The 25359-nt window shown below is 41.6% G+C and overlaps 2 protein-coding genes across 3 annotated transcripts; one reads left to right on the top strand and one right to left on the bottom strand.

Annotated features, from left to right (window-relative positions):
• Positions 1 to 499: 499 nt before the first annotated feature.
• On the bottom strand, positions 500 to 8320 carry psma7.S (proteasome subunit alpha 7 S homeolog). Its single transcript, NM_001090305.1, is given in 7 exon segments — positions 500 to 662; positions 749 to 811; positions 911 to 1030; positions 2961 to 3083; positions 5221 to 5345; positions 7097 to 7223; positions 8188 to 8320. Coding segments are annotated over 7 exon segments (744 nt in total). The 5' UTR covers positions 8284 to 8320; the 3' UTR covers positions 500 to 572.
• A 155-nt stretch (positions 8321 to 8475) lies between these two features.
• On the top strand, positions 8476 to 23505 carry ss18l1.S (synovial sarcoma translocation gene on chromosome 18-like 1 S homeolog). Of its 2 annotated transcripts, none has more exons than XM_018237528.2 (11): positions 8476 to 8848; positions 9959 to 10035; positions 10833 to 10917; positions 13549 to 13693; positions 13790 to 13987; positions 15027 to 15191; positions 15538 to 15639; positions 15796 to 15888; positions 16958 to 17077; positions 17432 to 17559; positions 18290 to 20205. In XM_018237528.2, the coding sequence occupies exons 1-11, from the start codon at positions 8780 to 8782 to the stop codon at positions 18314 to 18316; spliced, it is 1209 nt and encodes a 402-aa protein (XP_018093017.1). In that variant the 5' UTR covers positions 8476 to 8779; the 3' UTR covers positions 18317 to 20205.
• Positions 23506 to 25359: the final 1854 nt, after the last annotated feature.

Here is a 25359-nt window from a genome sequence, read left to right as displayed (position 1 = left end):
CCAGCCATGCAGCACTCAAGCAGCTTTGTTTATGACGATCCCTAAGCAGCCCAGACCACACTGAGCATGTGCACAGTCTTAGTCTTGCAAAGATGTTTAACAAAGTTACAAGATGGTGACCCCCTGTGGCCAACTTTGAAAGCATAAATTATTTGTTTAGGCTTGTGGTGCAGTAAGTTCATGTTTAATATACAAGATACAGCATTTCTAGCTTTATTCTGTTTTAGACTTTACATGCCCTATAATAAAGACTTTGCTAATTTAAAGTTAAGTGTCTTGGTGTTTTTTTTTACGTTAAGTAGAAACATTTTTTTAAAAACCGTTACTGGTCCTTTAATGCCTTTCTATTTCTCGCAGGACCCAAATCCTTTAACCGTTCGTCTGCAGGACGACATTTGATACGCTATTCCCTAATCTAAGGAAATGTGTCACAGTCTTGTATATAATTAAGGAAGCATTTAATGAACAAGTGCTAATGTAAAGGAGCAGATTGGTAACATTTAGAAAAGAGGTTGATTTATTTTAGAGCCAATCCTAAACACAATGAGTACGTCAGTGCCACACGCAGACCGTTATGTCTTCTTCTGCTTCTTCTTCTCATTCTCCTCTTTTTCTTTCTCTATTTCGGCAACGTACCGCTCAATCTCCTCGGGGTTCAGGATCTGCCGCAATAAACCAGATATGTGTTACGGTATTTATTCCGTTGCGGATTCAGAGCCAGTAACATTAGAAAACATTGACACCTTACCTTCAGCGGCTGGTCTCGTCTCATAACTGCCAGTTCTATGTTTTTACCTCCAGACTGTACAACCTGAAGGAGTAGGAAACAGGCAGATTGGGGTACAGTATAAAGGTGTGATAATAAAGCTAAAGGGGGGGATCCCATGATGCAGATCAGCAAGATACTAACCTCAAGCAAAGCCTTGATTACTAATTTAATGGTCAGGTCGTCTGTCTCAATGGCTTCATCAGTGTAGTGTTTTTCCAAAAATTCTCGCACAGATTTGGCACCTCTGCCAATGGCATTAGCCTGTGAGGCAACAGAGAAGGTAAAACTGTGTGTGTGACAATTGGGGTCCGAATACAAATAAACGACAATAAATCAAAACAGTAGACCAACGCAAAAGTAGTAGAGAATAGGTCACTTTACATAATAAACTAAAGCTTAAAGGAACAGTAACACCAAAAAAAATGAAAGTGTGTTAATGAAAATATCATGTACCGTATATACTCTAGTATAAGCCGTCCCGAGTATAAACCAAGGTACCTAATTTTACCTCCAAAAACTGGGAAAGCTTATTGACTCGAGTATAAGCCGAGGGTGATAAATGCAGCAGCTTCTGGTAAGTTTCAATCAAAAAATTGAGGGTTTCTGCTCCCATTGGAGGTGCCGGCGTCTCGTTTTTGGACACCGGCGAATATTCTTGGAGACTATTCTTGGACGCCGGCGACCGTTTTTGCGCTTGACACGAGTATAAGCCGAGGTAGAGTTTTTCAGCATATTTTGGGGGCTGGAAAAACTCGGCTTATACTCGAGTATATACGGTAGTTTTTATCTTGCACTGGTAAAACTGATCTGTTTGCTTCAGAAACACTAGTATAGTTTATATAAACAAGGAAACAATAAAAGGCAGAAATTGAAAAAAACGTTATATGGCACAGGTTAAATAGTGGATCACCGATAACACCATTATGTTCTACAGAGCTTATCTGCTGTGTAACCTGAGCCTTTTCTCCTTTGATTGGCTGCCCCCATTGCTACACAGCAGCTTATTTATATAAACAATAGTAGTGTTTCTGAAGTAAACACAGCAGTTTTAGGGCAGAGACACATGGTCAGATTCGGGGAGATTAGTCGCCCGGCGACAAGTCTCCTTCGGGTGACTAATCTCCCTGAACTGCCTCCCGCCGGCTAGAATATAAAATGGAGGCTGGGGTGGCACTTGGAGCGCTTCATTTTCCAAAGTTGCCTCATGAGGAAACTTTGGGTGACTTCAGAAAACGAAGTACTCACAGTGCCATCCTGCTAGCAATTTACATTCTAGCCGGAGGGAGTCAGTTCGGGGAGATTAGTCGCCCGAAGAAGAGGAGATTTGTCGCCTGGTGACTGAATCTAACCATGTGTCTCTTTCCTTACTAGTGCAGGGCAACAATGCATTATAATTTTATTATTTTCATTTTTTGATGTTACTGTTCCTTTAACTAAAGAGGTAGGGTAGAAATGTTGTACATTATGTTTTGGGCTTCTGTACCAGCCCAAGGCAACCACAGCCCTTTAGCAGTAAAGATCTGTGTCTCCAAAGATGCCCCAGTAGCTCCCCATCTTCTTTATCTGCGGATTCACTGCACATGCTCCGTGCTGCTGTCACTTATTGAGCTTAGGGGCCGACACGCAATATAATGAATATATATATCATATAAATGTCACAAGACAAGGCTGATTAGTAAATAATTCAGATTACTGCTACATGGCAGCTCATAAACCAGCACAAGAAAGGCAAACCTAATTGTCGGCTTCATGATTTGCAACAAACCCTAAGCTTAGCTTCTTAACAGCAGCCCAGAGCCCACTGAGCATGTGCAAGTCACAGACACGCCAAACAAAATCCAATGACACCTTTGAAGGCCTGGATCATTATTACTGTAAAGATGCTGTACTTCTTGGCTGGTTCAATAAATATATATATATATATATATATATATATATACATTCCTAGCTATATTTATTTTAGGGGTTTAGTCCTCCTTTAAATGCTAACTTCCCCCTTTAATTACTGCAGGGAGCATGTTTTCTCCCAAAAACCCTTGCTGAACCCATCACCCAATGGCTACATTGGTCATTCCTTAAAAAGAATTCAAGTCAACCTACATCTTTAATCCTCCCTATGCAGCAACAAGCAGGTTGGCCTTATTTTAAATTTAGACATTTCCAGGAAGGAACCAAGATGCAAGGACCCTACCTTCCATGCGTGGTACGTCCCAGAGGGATCTGTCTGGTAGAGACGAGGAGTGCCATCAAAGTCAAATCCCACGATCAGAGCCGAGATCCCAAAAGGACGGCGTCCGTTACTCTGCGTATAGCGCTGGGGGAAATATATATATATCAGTATAATACTCGTAGTTCGTATTTAAAGGGATTCTGTCATGATTTTTATTTCTGAATGACACAGTTTACACTGCAAATAATTCACTCTACAATATAACATTTCATTCATGAACCAGCAAGTTTATTTTTTTAGTTGTAATATTGGTGTGTAGGTGCATCTCAGGTCATTTTGCCTGATCATGTGATTTCAGAAAGAGCCAGCACTTTAGGATGGAACTGCTTTCTGGCAGGCTGTTGTTTCTCCTACTCAATGTAACTGAATGTGTCGCAGTGGGACCTGGATTTTACTATTCAGTGTTGTTCTTAGATCTACCAGGCAGTTGTTATCTTGTGTTAGGGAGCTGCTATCTGGTTACCTTCCCATTGTTGATCATAGAGCAGGAAGAAAATGGAGCACCGATTTTTCATCCGTTAGAAATAGAAATTTATTGACAAATCATTAAATATGGTGAAAGCATGCCCAGAACATAATGTGGCTACCGGTCACATCCTCAGAAGCTAATGGCAGCCTACCTTGATTTCCCTTAAAAAAAAAAAGCACAAATCCCTCCCATAAAATACATTAACCCCTTCCCACTCTACTAGAATGTCATATCATTTAATATAATATAGTTCACACAATCCTTAAAACACACAGCACAAGTAGGCACCTCCCCATTAGACACTACAGGGCCCAACATATTTAATACCCACAACTTCTATTATATGACCTGTTTCTATGTTCCTATAGATCAATGCAGAAAATATAGAAAATACAAAATGTACACCAGGAAAAAACAGTTACTTCTTCCTTATCAGTCTTAGATTTAGAAATAAGTAAGTAGCCAAAACATTGGCTACATTGTATATATAATAGATACAAACAATTAATAGAAACATGATATCTCCCACTCCCTATTCATGCTCCCATTCATTTTAATTGTTTTCAGCTGGTGAATCCAATAGGCTTCTCAATAACAACTCTCTCTCTGAATCTCCTTTCCTTATACTCAACCTTAACTCATCAATTACTTGACAATTTATCTTCATCTCTCCATCATGCTTTTCCTGTATATGTTTTAGGATGGAACTGCTTTCTGACAGGCTGTTGTTCTTTCCTACTCAATGTAACTGAATGTGTCTCAGTGGGACCTGGATTTTACTATTGAGGGATGTTCTTAGATCTACCAGTCAGTTGTTATCTTGTGTTAGGGAGCTGTTCCCATTGTTCTGTTGTTAGGCTGCTGGGGGGGGGGGAGGGAGGGGGTGATATCACTCCAACTTGCAGTACAGCAGTAAAGAGTGATTGAAGTTTATCAGAGCACAAGTCACATGATTGAGGGCAGCTGGGAATTTCAAAATTAAATATAAAAAAATCTGTTAGCTCTTTTGAGAAATGGATTTCAGTGCAGAATTCTGCTGGAGCAGCACTATTAACTGATGCATTTGGAAAAAAAATATTTTTTCCCATGACAGTATCCCTTTACGCCTTGGGTCAGTCCATGGCCTGTAAATTTTACCCCCAACCTCAGTGCTCTTTCACGAACAGCGGATCCAGATGGGTTGCCAGTTTCAGCCCTGGTAGCCATGCATGTGTTGATCCTGGCCAGCTCTTTGATAGATGGTAATTAGTAATGGGCGATTTTGTCCGGTTTCACTTTGCCACGAATCTCGCGAGTTTCCTGCAAAATTCGCTTAACTGGCGAAAAATTTACCATACGACGATTTTGACACTGGCAACAATTCGCCAGTGTCAAAATGGGCAAGGGCATCCGTTTATCGTCGCCAGTGTCTAGCGAATTTTCGCTGCAAATTCGCAAATAAGGGCAAATTCTCGGCGAATTTGTGCCTGGCGAATAAATTCGCCCATCACTAATGGTAATCCCTGCCCACACCTAGAGCACTGTAAACGCTTGGCTTATATTAACATGCAATAAACTGCAGCCCCAACACAACGCCCCAGAGTCCATGCAGACCACCCCAGTGTATTATGCAAATACCAGAAACACCATCTTATCCATTGTCCAATCATAGCACAGCCCCCAGGTATTCCAGAAGAACCCCCCCCCACCCCAAAGTCAAGCAAAGAATTACCCAGCCCCCAGCAAAACGTATATCGCTATATCCCACGTTACCTGCTTCAGGCTGGCAATGTACCGTGTAATGTACTCCACCGTTACCGGATCTTCCACCGTCAGTCTGTGGCTCTGGCATTCAACGCGAGCGCGGTTTATAACAATGCGAGCATCAGCCGTGAGACCTACAAAATTCAAATAAATAACGAGTTATTACAAATTATAAAGATTTTGTACAAAGTAATTATATTTGCCATTGCTCTTTCTCCATCCCATATACCTGGAGACTCAATAGAAAAGCACCAAATCCAGGATTCGGTTGAATCCTTCTGCCCGGCCGAACCGCATCCTAATTTGCATATGCAAATTAGGGACGGGGAGGGAAATCGCGTGACTTTTTGTCACAAAACAAGGAAGTAAAAAATGTTTTCCCCTTCCCATCCCTAATTTGCACATAAAAATTTGGATTTGGTATAGGGATGCACCGAATCCACTATTATGGATTCTGCCGAACCCCCGAATCCTGTGCAAAAGATTTGGCTGAATACTGAACTGAATCCTAATTTACATATGCAAATTAGGGGTGGGAGGGGAAAAACATTTTTAACTTCCTTGTTTTGTGAAAAAAAAAATCACGTGATTTCCCTCCCTGCCCATAATTTGGATTCAGTTCAGCCTGGCAGAAGGATTCGCCGGAATCCAGGCAGAATCCAGGCTGAATCCCGAACCGAATCCTGGATTCGATGCATCCCTAGTTCGGTATTCGGCCGAAACTTTCACAAAGGATTATGGGGTTTTGCCGAATCCAAAATAGTGGATTCAGTGCATCCCTAGAAGGAAGCATAATCAAATGAGCTGTGGGTGCATCTGCATATTATGGGGAGCAATTAGAGCCCCCAAATGGAAGCAGCTCAGGCTTCCGCTGTAACTGGCAACTAAGGTTGGAGCAGCAACAGCGGAGTAGGAATTAGAAGCTCCAGGGGCTGCAGCATTCAAAAACAAGGGTGCAAACGGAGGTGCTCTGCATAATGGGTGTTAATACGTTGGTTTTGCTTATCCTTTAACCAACTATTAAAAGGGAAGTAAAGTCTAAAATAGAATAAGGTTAGAAATGCTGTATTTTGTATTTAAACATAAACATGAACTTACTGCACCACAAGCCTAATCAAACAAATGATTTATGCTTTCAAAGTTGGCCACAGGGGGTCACCATCTTGTAACTTGGTTATACATCTTTGCAAAACCAAGACTGTGCACATGCTCAGTGTGATCTGGGCTGCTTAGGGATCGTCATAAATTATCAAAACCGCACAAGTCAAATAATATCTGCCAGAAGCCGATACAACAAGACTGATTAATAATCAGAATATACAGACTGCACTGGGTCCTGTGTTGTCATGTAATCTAATGTGGATTTTATAGTTTTTATATTGTTTAATACAAACTTTCTCCAACTCTGCAGAACCAGTGGCTGCAGCAAAATAATCCTCCAAATAGAATCCCAGTTTATCTGTTTAAATCTGGCTCCATGATCTTTGTCCCTGCAGCTGGAGTTGGAAACAGTAAAGGGGATGAAAAGGCAAAAATAAAATCCAATACAAATCTCTACACAGTCGCCGACTGCTCTATTGGGAAACAAACAAAGCCGCTTGAGTTCTGCATGGCTGGTAAGTAAGGCATGGGCCCCCCCTGCTGTTCATAAAATGATTGTTTCCCTGCAGAGCAGTTAGGGACCGTCTGACAATTCCTATCCACATGAAGGGAGAATTTCACTGCATACAATCAGGTTTCTTATAAACACGGTACACATTTTTTAATTAAAGTATATTGCAGATAGGCTTCTTTTTCATTAAAGAAAGTAAAAATTGTTTTTTATTTGTTTGCCTTTACATCTCCTTTAAACAAGGTTGCCCAGATGCATCACAATTTTCATTACCAGCAAAAGCCATAAAGACGTTTTCATCCAAGGCACAAATTTTCCGCACGGTTCTCTCATCCTGGAGTTTTGCTACAGATTTCTTTTCCACTCCTAGAACCACAATTTCCTTGCCACGAACACCAACCTGTTGGGGACAGAAAGGGGAACTGAACCAACATTATGTAAATTTTCCCTCCCCCCAAGGGGTCGCCTTTTCCATTTTCCCCTTCCGGAGATGTAATTCTTCTCCCACCCCGATTCTCCCCCTTCCAGAGGGTGCTATGGACTCCTCCATTCCCTCCCCCCCCCTGGAGTAAGTGGCCCCTTCCAGGGTTGGCGGTTTTCCAGCCAAATTGGGCTACTAATTTAAAGCCCGGGCTGGTTTTGAAAGTACAAACTAGCCAAGGTACGGATTTGGGCTACTTTTTGGGCCTTTGGCTGGTTTGTACTGCCCAAGTCTTTTCTTGCCCTAATGTGCCAAGCCTGCATCTCCCAATGCATGTTGGGTAATGTCGTTTTTGTTTCACTATTTGTCAAGTTTACAATACCCAGCATGCAATGGGACTGACTTGTGTAGAAGTCGGGAGTTACCAGATTTTGGGCTCTGCGCTCCAGTCTCTCATTCTCTGATTTTCGGGCGACAGTTTTAGGGCAAAAATCTGCCGGCCAACAAAATGTCTAGCGTTGACCTGTTTTACAAATATTTATTGAAATTGTATATGAATTAGGTCCTTATGGGGCCCCTACGCCTTTTAAACATTTACGAAACAGCGACAAGTAAAAAAGGCGTATTTTCACATATATTCATTTATTTTTAGACTTTGTTTTCACTGCACATATTGGGCTGCTTTTGAAGTTCTTCTTGGCTAGTTTTTGGGCTGGTTTTGTAGCTGACTTTGGCTGGTTTTGTAAATTAGACCCGGCGAATTCATTTTCTCACCCTTTTACTCTCCCAATGGCTTCTCTCTTTCCTTCTAACCCTAGGGGAGTCTCTATAATTCCCAAACTCCCCCTTCCAGAGGGTCCTATGGACTCCTCCATTCCCTCTGCCCCTGGAGTAAGTGGCCCCTTCCATGTCCTACTGTGGGGGCTTCTTCCTCAGCACTCACCGCCGTGGATCCTTTCTTGACGGCCTCCTGTGCATATTCCACCTGGAAGAGGTGGCCGTCCGGGGAGAAGACAGTGATCGCTCTATCATAGCTCATGTTGGCTCCGAAGACAATCCGCTCACAAACCGAAACCTGCTCAAAACAGCGCACTCATCCCTCTCCTATTCACTAACCTCACTTCCGCTCTGCGCATGAGCCGCCTCCCCTAACAACCACCCTGCCTACGCTACGCAAACTTCGTAAGCACAACTCCTCCCCCGGGATTCTGCCTTACCCGGCTCATGAGACAGGAAACCCGGCTCTTGGATCTAACCATTCTGCCGGGGGGTGGGAACCTAGTCAAACGACTCTTACCTCAATTCTGTCAAACTATTCCAACATTAAATCGATTTTATCTCACAACTAACATTTATCAGTGAAGCAATAAACCTATTTGTTGAAGGAACATCCTAACCGTGTGTATGTGGGTTATTCCATTGACAAGTATCCCCCCTCGTCTGCTGCAGAGAATGAGAAACCTTTGCCTAGTAATAGGCAGCTGATAATAAGAATATTCTGTAATAATTTATCCACTGAGGAGCAAAGGGGGATCATGTCTGTGGCCTTTGCATCAGCCAGACCCAGAGGCAAGGGAGAGGTCACCCAGCAAACTATCCAGAAGGTATTGATGTGCATGAGGAGGGGGGTTGGGGCACCTGGGTTTATTATAAGGGAAGGTGGGAATTAAATAGCCCATGTGTCATACATAATGCAGAGGAAAGAAAATGGGCAACAAGGATGCCCTGTAGGAGGGGCAAGAGAATTAGTCTGAGCTGCCTGCAAATATGCAGCTCATATCTATATATATCACAATATTTAGTCTCCATGGCAGCACCATGCTTGGAATTTAAATGTCCTTACAGATGCCATTTCCTAGAATGATAACAAGGGCAAATGCATTCTTGGGTCCCTCCATCAGTGTCACACACTTTATATAGATATATATACATAGATATATATTGTGTGTATATACACACATATACAGTATATATTATTCTACTCTCTTAAATCTTCCTGTCTTTTCCCCAGTCCATGCTCTGATCCTCAGAGATCCTGAGAATCACTTAGCGCAATGATTAAAGAGGGATTAATACACAGAGATGTCAACCATGTAGTAGCTGAGGCTGAAGAAACACCTGCTTAAGCTGAGATCATTATTCCCTAGTTTGTAGGTGATGCAGAGAAAGGGGAATCTGACTTCTCTTTGCCCCTGAAGGGTGAAAAAAAATTTTGGCGACGCCAAAAGAGTATTCACTGGGGTATAACTAGAGAGTAAGCAGGCCCTTCAGTTGCTGTGGGACCCAACTCTACCTTGAAGCTACCCAATGTATCTGCCAGTGCAGCTGCTCAGGAAGGGTCGGTGGTCCCCTGACTCCCCTCATATATTTATACATAGTGACCATATACCCAACCACATGCCTATCCTCATAACTAACTGACTTCTTGAAAACTGCTACCTGGCAGCTCAAAGCAGATTTATTTAGAGGCTGCTATTCATCTTCCAGCCTGTCTGAAAAGCATTTAAGCATGAACAGCCCCATTTGGGGTAGTTCAGAATTCTATAAGAACAATGTATTGTCAAAACCCACAGTAATATATCACAGATACTTCCACTGTCAGGGTTGCTGCTGGGAGTTGTAGTCTGACAGTTGCTATTGGGGTTGGGGGACTTACATCTGTAGGGGGTGCTCTCTTACTTACCCTTCTTTAATGGGGTCTTTGTGTTTAACAGATGCTGGATGAAAACCATCACCTAATACAATGTATCATGGATTATCAGAGCAAAGGCAAGACTGCTGAGTGTACTCAGTAAGTATCAGAGTTTGAGTGTACCCAGTAAGTACTACAGTGCGGAGTCTGAGTATACTCAGTAAGTAGCAGAGTGTGACTGTACTCAGCAAGTACCGAGTGCAAAGGATGAGTATACTCAGTTAGTAGCAGAGTGTGAGTGTACTCAGTAAGTACAGGAGTGCAGAGTCTTAGTATACTCAGTAAGTACTAGAGTGCAGAGGCTGAGTATACTCAGTAAGTAGGAGAGTGTGACTGTACTCAGTAAGTACCAGAGTGCAGAGGCTGAGTATACTCAGTAAGTAGCAGAGTTTAAGTGTACCCAGTAAGTACTAGAGTGCAGAGTCTGAGTATACTCACTCAGTAAGTAACATAGTTTGAGTGTACTCAGTAAGTACTATAGTGCAGAGTCTGAGTATACTCAATAGCAGAGTGTGAGTGTACACAGTAAGTACCAGAGTGTAGAGACTGAGTACACTCAATAGCAGAGTGTGAGTGTACGCAGTAAGCAGCAGAGTGTAGTGGCTGAGTATACTCAGTAAGTAGTAGAGTATGAGTGTACTCAGTAAGTACTAGATTGCAGAGTCTGAGTGTATACAGTAAGTGATTTCAGACTGTATTAGTAGGAGAGTGCAGACTATTAGAGTACTCAGTAAGAGAGTGTACAGGGAAAGAGAGTGCAGTAAAGGTGCAATAAGTACCCATGTTCCTGTGAATATCTGGCTCCTCTAATACATATATACAAATCCAAACAGCAGTATAAAATTGATGATATATAGCTGTTGATCTGTTTATGTTTCTTTTTGCATTATTTGCAGATACCAACAAATCCTGCACAGAAACCTAGTGTATTTAGCCACAATTGCCGACTCTAACCAGAACATGCAGTCTCTTCTTCCTGCGGTGAGTGGAAATATGGCTTTCTCTGCCTAAAGAAATAGAAAAAAGAGAGAGGAATTAACAGTGGTATGGTCTGAATGATCGCTTCACAACCTTTGGCTAAGATCAAGTGTAGTATTTGTTCTTGTGGTGGGTAAGGTGCTTTAGTTAAGGGATGCATCCAATGTGCACACACCAACTGAAAGACATAGAGGCACTTGATTCTTTGACAAACCGGCTTGCAGCTATGGGACCTGAGTATTTTGCACCCCTGGGGTGGAGGAAAATAGTAAATGCAGAGCACTTTGATGTATGGCATGTGTGCACTATATGAAAGCATTTTACTGCACTATGCAACTGAGACCTGGCCCCATCATTAGCACATTTGTTGTTAGCTTGTTGGGTACTTTATACGTCTTTGGACTAGAGAGGGAAGGGCAAAGGGACTCTCTTTGCTGTAATGCTTTCTAGTCCAAAGAAGTGCCATGCTCTCAGAAGCCCATGCAGAGTTAAGGAGCATTGAAGCACTGAAGACCTTTGCCTTCTGCTGGCCTTTTAACCATGGAGGTTGGGGTAAAAGGACCTGCCCTAGTACTAGGATGAAGATAAGTCAGAAAACTTCAGAATCATGTTGTGCCTATTGGTCAGGTGACCCCAGAAATCCCCTTTTAGCCTTTTTTTAAGGCTAAGTCATTGCACCTGATGTACTTGGATTCTATACAGAAGACCCATTTACAATAAAAACCCTGATGATAATGATGAACTTGTGATCACAGCTCTGTTTCTAAGGGGAGCCATACCCTACAGGTGATAAATACAGGCAATCTGTGTTGCTTTTATGATTCCATAACCTGACAGTAAATTGTGAGGCTTGTTTTGTGGGCATTATATGGGCATAATGCCAGTATAAGGGCACATCTGCAATACATTAACTGGGAAAGGCTTTTCATACGTATAGAAGTAAAATGGAATGTCTTTAAAATACTGCTTAATAAATCTACATGTCAGTATATTCCTCTTGTAAGCAAGGAATGTTGTCACAAAGCAAGACCTGTATGGTTTGAGAAATGTGTGAATGTTGAGGTTGGTAAGAATATAATGTGCTTTGAAGACCTTCAGGTTAGCTGGGACCTTCATCAGGTACAAGACGGCCAAAAATGCAATCAGGCAAGTTAAGATGGAAAATATATAAATAATAAAATAATGAAGCAGGAAGGGTGGGACCCTTATTATCAGAGAGTGGTCAGTTAGTCGATGAGAACAGGGAAGACGCAGAGATTCCAAACTGTTATTCAAAAGAGACCAGAACATGTAAAGATAAACAAAGGTCTGGGACCAGATAGTATTCGTCCCAGGGGGACGAAACAAGCTTAACTCTTGGGTCAGCATGGTTTTATGTGCAACAGATTTTGCCAGACTAATTTAATTACCGTTTATGAGGAGGTGAGCAAGAACCTTGACTCTGGGATGGCAGTGGATGTGATCTACTTTGCTAAAGCATTTGACACTGTACTACACAGAAGGTTAATGGCTAAATAAAGGAATGTTGGCTTGGAACAAAGTATTTGTATTTGGATAGAGAACTGGCAGAAGGATGGATTACAAAGAGTGGTGGAAAATGGAACATGTTCTTATTGTACCAGTGTAGTGGAGTACTGCAGGGGTCTGTCCTTAGTCTTTAACTTTATTAATGACCTGGAGATGGGCAATTGAAAGTACAGTTACTATTTTTGCTGATGATACTAAACTGTGCAAAACTATTAAATTCCATGCAGGATGCTGCCACTTTGCAGAGCCATTTGACAAATTTGATAGAAATAATATAAATGTCAGTTATAAACTAAATAATAGTGTGTTGGGATTTACTTAATTGAGAAGGCTCTGGAGATGTAAAACAAAAATGTTGTCTAATTCTGGGCAGAGTCATTCTGTGGCCACTAAAGCAAATAAAGTGCTGTCTTGCCTAAAAAAGGGCATTAACACAAGGGATGAAAAACACAATTTTGCATCTTTATAGGTCCCTGGTAAGGCAGCACCTTGAGTATGCAGTGCAGTTTTGGGCAGTTTTTGTCACAGTTGGGGTTTTTTGCCCTTTAAAAAAAAGACTCTTGCGAGGGGACATAATTACTTTTTACAAGTACATTAGAAGACATTATAGACAGATAGAGGGGGGATTTTTATTCCCATAAATAGGATCAACATACCAAAGGCCACCTCTTTAGATTAGAAGAACAGAAGTTTCAATTGAAGCAGTATACGTGGTTCTTCAGTAATGAAATGCACTGTCAGGTGATGGCTGATTCTGGTAACACTTTTAAGAATGGCTTGGATGATTTCTTGGACAAGCACAATATCATAGGCTATTGTGATCCTAAAATCTACAATTAGTATAGATATTGGTATATATAGTTAATATATGTGAGTGTATAGATACAGTTGGGGGGTGTGAGTGTGTGTAGGTATGTACACTGGGTTTCATTTGGAGGGGTTGAACTTGATCGACTTTGGTCTTATTTCACTCAACTTAATCAACTTTGGTCTTGTTTCAACCGAACTTAACTATGTAACTATTTAATATTGGCTTATTTGAATGTACACATCTGAGTGGTGGCTGCCATAGTGTTTGCCTCAGACATTACCTGGTTGTGTTTGCAGCCTCCCACTCAGAATATGAACCTGGGACCAGGAGGGATGTCCCAGACAGGCCCCAGCCAGACCCTGCACTCTCAAGGGAACTTGAGTGAAGCTTTGGGATCCAGCCTGCCACCCTCTTCAATTATGCAGGGTCAGATCAGCAATGGTGAGGCACTCTGACACTGTTGGCTGGCACTGCCGGCATGGCAACTCTATGTGTCTGAACCTCAGCACTTACCCACCTCTTTTCTTTATTTCTCAGGACCAAACCATGTGTCCATGCAGCAGTCTGGCCAAACCACTTTGCCCACCACTACCATGAGTATGGCTGTGAGTACCCATGGCAGTGCCCCTGGATATAGCCACACCGTGCCAAGCTCTCAGAATGTGCCCATGCAGAATCAAGGGAGCATTGGCAATTATGTGTCAAGAGCAAACATGAACATGCCAAGCAACCCAGGTAACATAGAGTTTTCTTTTGTCCACACTGGCAATGAACATACAATGTTCAATGTATGGGCTGCTATTTGCTTTTTCTTAGACAGTACAGTATGAGGGTATAGCTTACTGTGTGCCCAGAACATTCCTTCTCTGTATATTTGTATTTATACATATGGGAAGGAGGTGCCTTATTGTTTCCCTTAGACAGTACAGTATGAGAGTATAGCTTATTGTGTGCCCAGAACATTCCTTCTCTGTATATTTGTATTTATACATATGGTAGGAGGTGCCATATTGTTTCCCTTAGACAGTACAGTATGAGGGTATAGCTTATTGTATGCCCAGAACATTCTGTCTCTGTATATTTGTATTTATACATATGGGAAGAAGGTGCCATATTGTTTCCCTTAGACAGTACAGTATGAGAGTATAGCTTATTGTGTGCCCAGAACATTCCTTCTCTGTATATTTGTATTTATACATATGGTAGGAGGTGCCATATTGTTTCCCTTATACAGTACAGTATGAGGGTATAGCTTATTGTGTGCCCAGAACATTTCTTCTCTGTATATTTGTATTTATACATATGGGAGGGAGGTGCCATATTGTTTCCCTTAGACAGTACAGTATGAGGGTATAGCTTATTGTGTGCCCAGAACATTCCTTCGCTGTATATTTGTATTTATACATATGGGAAGGAGGTGCCATATTGTTTCCCTTATACAGTACAGTATGAGGGTATAGCTTATTGTGTGCCCAGAACATTTCTTCTCTGTATATTTGTATTTATACATATGGGAGGGAGGTGCCATATTGTTTCCCTTAGACAGTACAGTATGAGGGTATAGCTTATTGTGTGCCCAGAACATTCCTTCTCTGTATATTTGTATTTATACATATGGGAGGGAGGTGCCATATTGTTTCCCTTAGACAGTACAGTATGAGGGTACAGCCTGTTGTGTGCCCAGAACATTCCTTCTATGTGTAACTATAGATATAAATTGGAGCTGCCACGTTGTTTCACTTATTATGCTGATTCTTATTAAATTGTTCTCTAGTGACCATGATGCACCAGCAGGCCACAAGCTCCCATTACACTTCGGCACAGGCAGGCAGCCAGCATTACCAGGGACAGCCTTCGATCGCCATGATGAACCAGAGCAGTCAAGGAAGCAGCATGATGGGCCAGAGACCACTTGGACCCTACAGGCCCTCTCAGCAAGGTACTTTGTGATTTCTGACCAATGACAGAGGCTTGCCTGCTGTGTTGATAGATTAATAACTCAACTCTCAGCATCTCTTCTTTGTGTGGAAGTCCTGGCCATTGGCTCATATGAGAGCTACTGTATTTGCCCTACAGACTCACATTTGGCTGAAGCACAGGCAATGTGCGGTACGCTAGTTGTACTACAAATCCCAGCATTCTCTATCAATTCAACTCAGTTCCAAAACAGCTGAATATCTATTCCTAAACTGTCTGTACAACCATTGCTGAATATTTAGCTGGAGATCTCCTGGATATTTGAGAATTTAAATGTTATATTCTGTATTTTACTCCATACTCCACAGGCTCTTCCCAGCAGTACCTTGGGCAGGAGGAATATTACAGCGAACAGTATGGCCACAGTCAAGGCTCTTCAGAAGCCATGACCCCACAATACTACACTGATGGTAAGAGGGTGTCACTGACCTTGGCAGGGGCTTATTGGGGTGAGGTATAGTCCGCATTAGATGTCATTTGTATGTTGGTATTTGTGGTTTATGGCACCCAGGTGCCATTCTCTAAAGAATATCTGTTCATCAGCAAACTCCTCCTCTGATTAGCAGGGCATGGGGACTACTCCTACCAGCAGTCGTCATATGGGGAGCAGAGCTACGAGCGGACGTTTGAGGATTCCTCTCAGCATTACTACGAGGGAGGTTGGTACCCAGACTCTTTTTATATCCCACATCTCTTAAAGGGGACCTGTCACCCTAAAAAATAATTCCAGATTATTTTGTATCATGTTAATAGAGCAAAATATTTACTTACTTACACTACATTTATTATTTACATTTTGATCCCTTCAGTCTTGGAATTACATAATCGCAGCAAGCAGGCGGGTGCCATTTTGTGGACAATGTTATTAAGACAAGTTGTGTACAACCTCAAAATTTTGTTTATGCACCAGAATGGGGGACCTAATGCCCATACACAGTGCCCTACACAATTATAGAGCATTAGGGGGGAGGGGGAATGTGGGGAGAGCAGTGACATTTAGGAAGTGCTAAATGGAAAGTGAAAGTAATTGACTGCCCCACCTCTATGCCTCAGGCATAGAGGCGGGGCAGTTAATATTTGATTGACAGCTCAGATATTTAAAAACCTTTATAACAGGTATGGATGCTTTAATGAAAAAAAGAATTTGGATTCCATATTTAATTTGAAAATTACTTTTATTTTACAACTTTTTATATGGAGCATTTGCTCCAGTAGTGCCAGGGCACCTTGCAAACCATCCACATGCATCCAGGCCCCTGGACATCTCTACTAGTTTCCCCGACCTGCACCCGCCTTCCCTCCGCCCCGAGCCCGACTTTCAGGTTCTTCTTATAGACCCGCGCTGACCTGCCCCGCCGATGACTTAACAAAAGGGGCAGGGCAAGCAGGCGCAGCATCTATAAAAGAAGAACCTGGAAGCCGGCATTTGAAGGTGGCGGGCGGGGAGAGCAGGAGAAGAGCTCAACCTGCACCCGCCCGCCACCCGCAAATCCGACTGACCCGTGGGCCACACGGGAATCAGGCCGGCCCGCACATGACTAATCTCTACTGATAAGTGAAACCAGTGGCATCAGCCTGGGTCCATAAAGAAAGACTGTGTACTGATTGTGAAAGACTTGTGCCTCTATCTGCCTGTTTATCTAGATCTACATGTCTGTATCTTATCTATGTGTTTGTCTGTCCATCTCCACACCTGTATATCTATCTGCTCTACCTGTATCTGTCCAGGAAATGCGCAGTACAGCCAGCAGCAGACAGGATACCAGCAAGGGAGTGGCCAGCAGCAGGCGTATTCACAACAGCAATACTCTAATCAACAGAACTACCCTGGGCAGCAGCAAGGATATGGTAAGTGGGGCAGATACAAGGTAGGCAATTCCCTTTGGATGGCACAGGGTGTGAGAATATACAGCAAGGTCCATAAAAGGGTAGAGAAGACAGTCCCTGTTATCATCTAGTTCTAGTGCTTCTGGGAAACCATTTTCCTCCCTGTGGATCTGATCTTCTCCCAAGCAACATGGTCCACATTGATCTGCAGATCACTAAACAATAGTATAAGAACATATTCACTTTCCTAGATCCAAATTCCTTCTGGATAAAGGAGAATTTCATATCGGAGTAGACAGGGGCAGTGTAATATGCACAGGATCATAATAATCTGATAAAAGCTTGCAATCTAATCTCTGGTCTGTTTACCCCTAGTTCCAGCACAAGGGGCATCCTCTCAATATTCTGGCTACCAGCAAGGTCAAGGCCAGCAGTATGCCAGCTACCGGACTTCCCAGACGACATCCACCGCCCAGCAACAGAGGCCTTATGGCTATGAGCAGGTACGATCTACACCCTCAAGCATTCTGACATTCAGCCCCTACAAATTTATTAAACCCCCCCCCCACTCAAATATATTTTGATATATTTCGTTTCATCAAAAGGATATTGGTTTTTGATAGGGATGCACTGAATCCACTATTTTGGATTCGGCCGAACCCCCGAATCCATCTCGAAAGATTTGGCTGACTACCGAACCGAATCCTAATTTGCATATGTAAATTAGGGGTGGGAAAGGGAAAACATTTTTTTCCCTCTCTGCCCCTAATATGCATATGCAAATTCGGATTCGGTTGGGCCGGGCAGAAGGATTTGGCCAAATCCGAATCCTGCTGAAAAAGGCAGAATCCCGAACCGAATCCTGGATTCGGTGCATCCCTAGTTCTAGACTTCATGTATAATACAATATTAGTCAGTAGGAGAAGTTGTGTGTGTACTCTCCCCCGCCAGATCAGCTGTGAGCCCCTACTTATTTTTCCACTTTTTGATTATTTTTGTTTAGTTGTTTTATTTCTGCTGCAAACAGCTCAGCCCCCTACTGAAAGCAGGACCAGCTACTGTCCAAATCAGCCTCATCACATGAGTGGCTCTTATGGCCAGCTTAACAAGTGGATTCCAGTACAAGTCAATGAAATTGTCATTTTTATAATCATCATGAATGGGGTCTAATTGGCTCAGTGGAATAACTTCCTGACCAGACTTTTTTTTTTTGCCTGTGTTCCATCTTTACAGGGTCAGTATGGAAATTACCAGCAATAAAGGAATCAGCCAGCCAATTGCTCCTCACACAGTGGCTTCCGGGAAACAATTGGGCAGAACTGTGCAGGGTGCTTGTATATATTCTGCTCCTCACCTCATAGCACAATGGAACTGAGGATAACGGGCATGGACGCTCCCTCATAAAGAACTTGATTTTTTCATGAAGGCAACTGATTGTACAAACATGGTTCATTTCCTCATAGGTGGCTTAGGGTTTGAGGTCATTGAACCTCATCTCAGTCCAAGGAACCAGTATGACCAGAAGCCAAATCTAGAGACTACTTGGTGATTAAACTACAGGGGAACATGCTAATTTGCAATAAGATGCTGGTGAGGTTCCACATGCCTATGTGTCATCTGTGCAGATCCCCAGGTGGCATCTAGCATGTCTGCCATTTTTCTACTGCCCTCCATTTATGGTATAGACAGTCATCTCTGGCACCCCATATACCTCCCTGTAGGCACTTATAATCTAATATTGTCCATTTACATTGTACTATCCAGCTATGATGATTGATGACAATGATAAGATGACTGCACTCTTTTCTGCTTGAATTTTAGCCATCTTCCTAGATGGAAACCCAATGTGATTATATGATAGATGTGATCCAAGAAGGCTCAAGGGTGTTCCAGATTCTATAGAAGCTAGACCCAAGATGTCTGCACAATGTTCTTGGCCCAATCTTAGAATCCATATAAAAACCAAGATAACTGGAGGCTGTTCTTAATCCATTTAGAAGCTAGACGTGATCCCAAATGGCTGCACATTGTTCTGCATGGATGTGCAGCCAGGATCGAAGACGGCTGCAAGATGTTCTTGTTCCAATACATAAGGAAGCAATTCATAACTGAAGATGTTCTTGGCCTGTTCCATTGGGAAGTCCCTTTTTGTAGACTGTGAGTTTCTACCTTCATTCGTGTTCCGGTGATGTTCTTGAGTCCAGTGTCTCCATTGAGTGCACCAGAGAAGAAATTCTGTAGGCTCAACCCGTTGTTTATATGATTGGCAGCTTGTGTGTTTTATGCAAAATTTAGCGTTGTTTTTTTTTTTGTGTGTGACATGTACTGTATTTCGGCACCCACAGAGCTTACATTCTAATACCTGACTCGACCAGCCCAAGAACTCATTCAATCTGAAAGAAACTGAACTCACTTTTTTTGCTCTGTGTGAGTTTTGAAGCTGTTTATTGGCATTGTTAGTTATAAACCAGTTTAAATGCTAACATGGAAGGCTGCAGGACAAAACAGTTGCACTTTTGCTATTTACATTGATTTGGTTTTATATTTTTATTATTTTGTCAGTTGTACATTGCTATCATCATTAATCTGTAAAACGAGCACCCCTTTCTGTTCTGTGCAGCTCAGCGCTCTTTTTTTATTTTTTTTACCCGGATTGGTACATTTTTATTCTAAAAAAACGTAATGTTTGGATTCACTTGGGTGTAGATACCGTATAGACACCCAGTGAATTCAGCCTTCTATGTCTGTTAAGTTACTTAAGCAGGAGGCATCCCCTGACACGCTCTGCTCAGTTATACTACTCTTGTCACACTGAAAAATAGGACTGAGCAGAGAAGTGTCCAGGGATACTTCCAGCATAAGTAACATAAGCTTCTAGCTTGCTGGGCAGCTGGACAGAATAACATCTAAAGGTGGCCATACAAGATAAGATCCACTCGTTTGGCGAGGTCGCATAAGCATAACCCTTCACCCCCCCAGCCGTACAGTGGTTGTACAGTGGTTGCAAGATTGAGAGATGTTATTCTTGTACCCTAACTTTGGATGAGAGCATGTAAATTAAAGGAGAAGGAAAGGCTGAGTTAACTTGGGGGTGCCAAAAGTTATGCACCCCCAAGTGATTGTATTTACTTACCTGAAACCTCCAGGCCGGTGCTCCTATCAGCAGAAAACTGAACTGGTCCGGGGGTCCTTCCAGCGAGCACCACGGACTGATTGCTTCCTTCTTCTTGTTTTTTCTCTTTATTTAATTTTTTTCCCCAACAAGTACATACATTGTATCTTCATATAATTCTCTAAGGAGTAAGATCTAGCATTAAAGGGGTGGGTCAACTTTAAGGTAGCTTTTATTATGTTATAGAACGGCCAATTCTAAGCAATTTTTCAATTGGTTTTCATTTATTTATTTTATATGTTATATATAGTTATTTGCCTTTTCCTTCTGACTCTTTGCTGCTTTCAAATGGGTGTCGCTGACCCCTTCTAAAAAACAAATGCTATGTAAGGCTACAAATGTATTGTAATTGTTACTTTTTATTACTCGTCTTTCTATTCTGACTTCTCCTATTCATATTCCAGTCTCTTTTTCCAATCAATGCATGGTTGCTAGGGCATTTGGACCCTAGGTACCAGATTGCTTAAGATACAATTTGAAGAGCTGCTGAATAAAAAGCTAAATAACTCAAAAACCACAAATAATAAAAAATGAAAACCAATTAGTCCTAGACAATGTAGGCTTTATGTTTTGGTCTTAGAGATAATTCTATAGGTGCTTTCTTTGACTCGAGGATAATTCAATGGAAACTGTGAAAGTCAAGTTAAGCCACTGCTTGTTGGGTTTGGGGAGTGAAGGAAGCAAAGCTTCAATGGAAACTATTCAGACAATTCCAATGTGCAGTATCCAGGGGTGGGTTATTTTGTATTTATTTGCTCTCAGTGTCTCCTATATAGTTTGTTAGCAGCTCCAGGGGTGGGGAATCGCGCTTTGTGATGTAAAAATGTTCTTTATTTGCCACCTCTGTATTTCTGAATGTTTGGAAAACATGTCTTTTATGAAGAAAGATTTCAAAGAACAGTGTCCTACTGAATCCTTTCTCCCCCGACTTATTAATTATCCTTTATTTATGGAACGCAGACATATACAGATTCACTCACGTCTGAAAGCGTCTGCTACTAGTGATGGGCGAATTTGTAGCGAAACGAGAATTTTTAGGCTGGCGTCAAATTTTTTTTTGCGACAATTTGACGTGCATTAAAGTCAATGGGTGCCTTTAATTGTCAAAAAAAATGTATTTGCCTGCACGAAACGCGGAAATTTGCCGCAAATTCGTGCCTGCCGAATTAGTTCGCCCATCATTATTTGTTACTGGAGGGCAATGGAAAATGTATGCTCTTCCCAAATCTGAAACAATACCCACTTTCCATTATTTTTGCATTGCATTTAGTGGCGTAACTATAGAGGAAGTGAACCCAGCAATAGTGAGGGGACCCAGACAGCGGGCCTGCTTCCTTAAGGGTCAGGCCACATGAACAGATTCGGGGAGATTAGTCGCCCCATCGAAAAATCTCCTCTTCTTTGGGCGACAATCTCCCCGAACTGCCTGCTCTCCACCGGCTACAATGAAAATCTTCATTTTAGCCAGTGGAGGGCAGTTGGAAGGCAGTTCGGGAGAATGTTGCCCGGAAGAAGAGGAGATTTGTCGCTGGGGCGACTAATCTCCCCAAATCTGCTTGTGTGGCCTGACCCAGCAGGAAGTTGGGGACGCAAGGGGGCAGAAGGAGTGAGTCCGGGAAGGTTTGGTTGTACATGCTGGGCCCCTCTGAAGATTTTATTTTGTGTGGGGTGGAGCCATGTAGTTACACCACTGTGTTGCCAGACAACTACTCTGGTACAAAGTATATGGAATGAGACCTATTATTTGGAAACCTGTTTTCCAAAAAAGGTATGAAATACATAAGTCATTATCTAAATAGTCCTATTGAAGCAAATATTATTCTTTTAATTATTGTTTTTTCTGCATAAAAATATAAGAGTACTTTATACTTGATCCCAACTCAGATACAAGTAATACAAATTGAAGGCAAAACAATCCTGATTTCATGTATAAATACAAAATATATAATTTTTACTAGACATAAGGTATGATGATCCAAATTACGAAAAAATTGGGAAAACCCCAGGTCCCTACCAATCAGCTGCCTTGCAGCATTGTTTCAGGTGGCAGAACCAACAGTACAGAGAAACACAAACACAGCTCCCTGACCTGGCTTTTACCGGCCTGGCAGGTAAAAATGATGGTTGATCTCAATGTTATTAGAGGGGAAGTAAAGTCTAAAACAGAATAAGGCTAGAAATGCTGTATTTTGTAACATAAACATGATCTTACTGCACCACAAGCCTAATCAAACAAATAATTTATGCTTTCAAAGTTGGCCACAGGGGGTCACCATCTTGTAACTTTGTTAAACATCTTTGCAAGACCAAGACTGTGCACATGCTCAGTGTGGTCTGGGCTGCTTAGGGATCATCATAAAATTATCAAAACAGCACAAGTCAAATAATATCTGCCAGAAGCAAAACTGATTAATAATCAGAATATACAGACTGCACTGGGTCCTGTGTTGTCATGTAATCTAAAGTAGATTTTATAGTTTTTGTATTGTTTAATACAAACTTTCTCCAACTCTGCAGATACAGTGGCTGCAGCAAAATAATCCTCCAAATAGAATCCCAGTTTATCTGTTTAAATCTGACTCCATGATCTTTGTCTCTGCAGCTGGAGTTGGAAACATTAATGGGGATGTAAAGGCAAAAATAAAATCCAAAACAAATCTCTACACAGTCAACGACTGCTCTACAGGGAAACAAACAAAGCTGCTTAAGTTCTGCATGGCTGGGAAGTAAGGCGGGGGCTCCCCCTGCTGTTCATAAATATGATTGTTTCCCTGCAGAGCAGTTAGGGACCATCTGACAATTCCTATCCACAGCAGTAAATGAAGGGAAAATTTCACTGCATACAGTCAGGTTTCTTATAAAAATGGTACACATTTTTTAATTAAAGTATATTGAAGATAGGTTTATTTTTCACTAAAGTAAAAATGGGATTTTATTTTTTTGCCTTTACATGCTCTTTAATAGGGAAAAAAGATAAATATATAGGAAGGCCGGTATTTAGGATGATTTGAAGCAGACTGTCCATGCTCAGCAGCCATCAAATTTAACTGAACTGGAGAGATTTTGTATGGACGAATGGTCAAAAACACTGTCATCCAGACATTCATCAAAGGCTATAGGAGGCGTCTAGAGGCCGTTACATTTGCAAAAGGAGCTCAACTAAGTATTGATGTAATATCTCTGTTGGTGTTCCCAAATTTATGCACCTGTCAAATTTTGTTATGATGCATATTGCATATTATCTGTTAATCTAATAAACATTATGTCACTGCTGAAATACTACTGTTTCCATAAGGCATGTTACTGTATATATTAAAAAGATGTTGCTACTTTGAAAGCTCAGCCAATAATAAACAAAACTCCTAAGAATTAAGAGGAGTTCCCAAACTTTTTCATATGACTGTATATAGAACAGCTACACCAAAGTACGGTATTTCCTCCACTATATGTTGTGTGCTTGTTAGTGCACATTCTGCCATGTTCCACTAGATGGGGATGTTGTGCAGAAAATATAAGTAATGTGGAATTTATGGAAATATGCAGCAATTTATGGTGAGAAGCAGTGCCAAAACAATCTTCTGTCTCTTCCATATTGCCATTAATTATGTTTTCATTTTATGGCATGATATAATATTTCTGCTCTACAAGCTAACTCCCTGCCAGCTGCATACTGACGATGTCAACAAGCTACATTCTGTGTTATTTGTATTAATACATATGGGAGGGAGGTGCCATAGTTTTCCCCTTAGACAGTACAGTATGAGGGTATAGCTTATTGTGTGCCCAGAACATTCCTTCTCTGTATATTTGTATTTATACATATGGGAAGGAGGTGCCATATTGTTTCCCTTAGACATTACAGTATGAGGGTATAGTTTATTGTGTGCCCAGAACATTCCTTCTCTGTATATTTGTATTTATACATATGGGAAGGAGGTGCCATATTGTTTCCCTTAGACAGTACAGTATGAGGGTATAGCTTACTGTGTGCCCAAAACATTCCTTCTCTGTATATTTGTATTTATACATATGGTAAGGAGGTGCCATATTGATTACTCTTAGACGCTACAGTATGAGGGTATAGCTTATTGTGAGCCCAGAACATTCCTTCTCTGTATATTTGTATTTATACATATGGGAAGGAGGTGCCATATTGTTTCCCTTAGACAATTCAGTATGAGGGTATAGCTTATTGTGTGCCCAGAACATTCCTTCTCTGTATATTTGTATTTATAAAAATACAAATACAGTACAGTATGAGGGTATAGCTTATTGTGTGCCCAGAACATTCCTTCTCTGTATATTTGTATTTATACATATTGAAAGGAGGTACCATATTGTTTCCCTTAGACAATACAGTATGAAGGTATAGATTATTGTGTGCCCAGAACATTCCTTCTCTGCATATTTATACATACGGGATGGAACTGCAATATTGACTGCACAAAAAGGTTATAGCCGTATAAGTATTATCGGTGGTTCCTCTAGCCTCAGGGTAGAACTACACAAGCGTCTTCAACGCGATTCTGGCGGATCTGATGCGCTGCCCAAAACACTATTGTCAAGTCGGATGCTACGGAAAGTAAGGTAAGCAAATAGAAATGTTGGATGGTGACGCATCGTTCATCCGACATAATACGACTGTCGGATGCATGCTGCGTCTGGATCCGACATTTGAATTTCTTACCTTATTTTCCGTTGCATCTGACTTGACGCCTGCGTTTTGGTGCAGTGCGTCGGATCCACCAGAATCGATTTGAAGACGCTTGTGTAGTTCTACCCTTAGAGTTGCTAATGTTGAGGCTGCCAGTTGCTGTCGCCTTGTATAGGAAACATATTGTGTATAAATCAAGAATTAACAGCTAAAATGACTATAGGGAACTGCTGCCTTTGTTTGCTTGTGTGACTGCAGAGCTGTGATTGGCTATTCCCCTCATACTGTACTTCTGGCCGGAACTGTTAGAGCATGCCCACCCCTCATTTGAAACAATGACAGAAACCAGAACGGATCTATGAGAAGCTCCAGTAATGGGTCATTCAAATTTTAAGCTTAAGCCATTTTAAGTTAATTATCATTATTTATATTTATACATATGACATACATTATTAATTATTGCCTAAAAGATTAGGG

Source organism: Xenopus laevis, chromosome 9_10S (assembly GCF_017654675.1).
Source record: "Xenopus laevis strain J_2021 chromosome 9_10S, Xenopus_laevis_v10.1, whole genome shotgun sequence".
In the NCBI taxonomy this organism is placed as follows: domain Eukaryota; kingdom Metazoa; phylum Chordata; class Amphibia; order Anura; family Pipidae; genus Xenopus; species Xenopus laevis.
Note: the sequence above shows the minus strand (reverse complement) of the source record. Positions and strands in the feature narration are given on the sequence as shown.

What these genes read in the sequence shown, in the direction of transcription:
- ss18l1.S (XM_018237528.2), top strand. Translation starts at nt 8,780, where the DNA reads ATGTCTGTGGCCTTTGCATCAGCCAGACCCAGAGGCAAGGGAGAGGTC. An exon ending in TCAGCATTACTACGAGGGAG is followed by an intron (nt 15,889 to 16,957) that starts GTTGGTACCCAG and finishes GTATCTGTCCAG; the next exon opens with GAAATGCGCAGTACAGCCAG. An exon ending in TGGGCAGCAGCAAGGATATG is followed by an intron (nt 17,078 to 17,431) that starts GTAAGTGGGGCA and finishes GTTTACCCCTAG; the next exon opens with TTCCAGCACAAGGGGCATCC.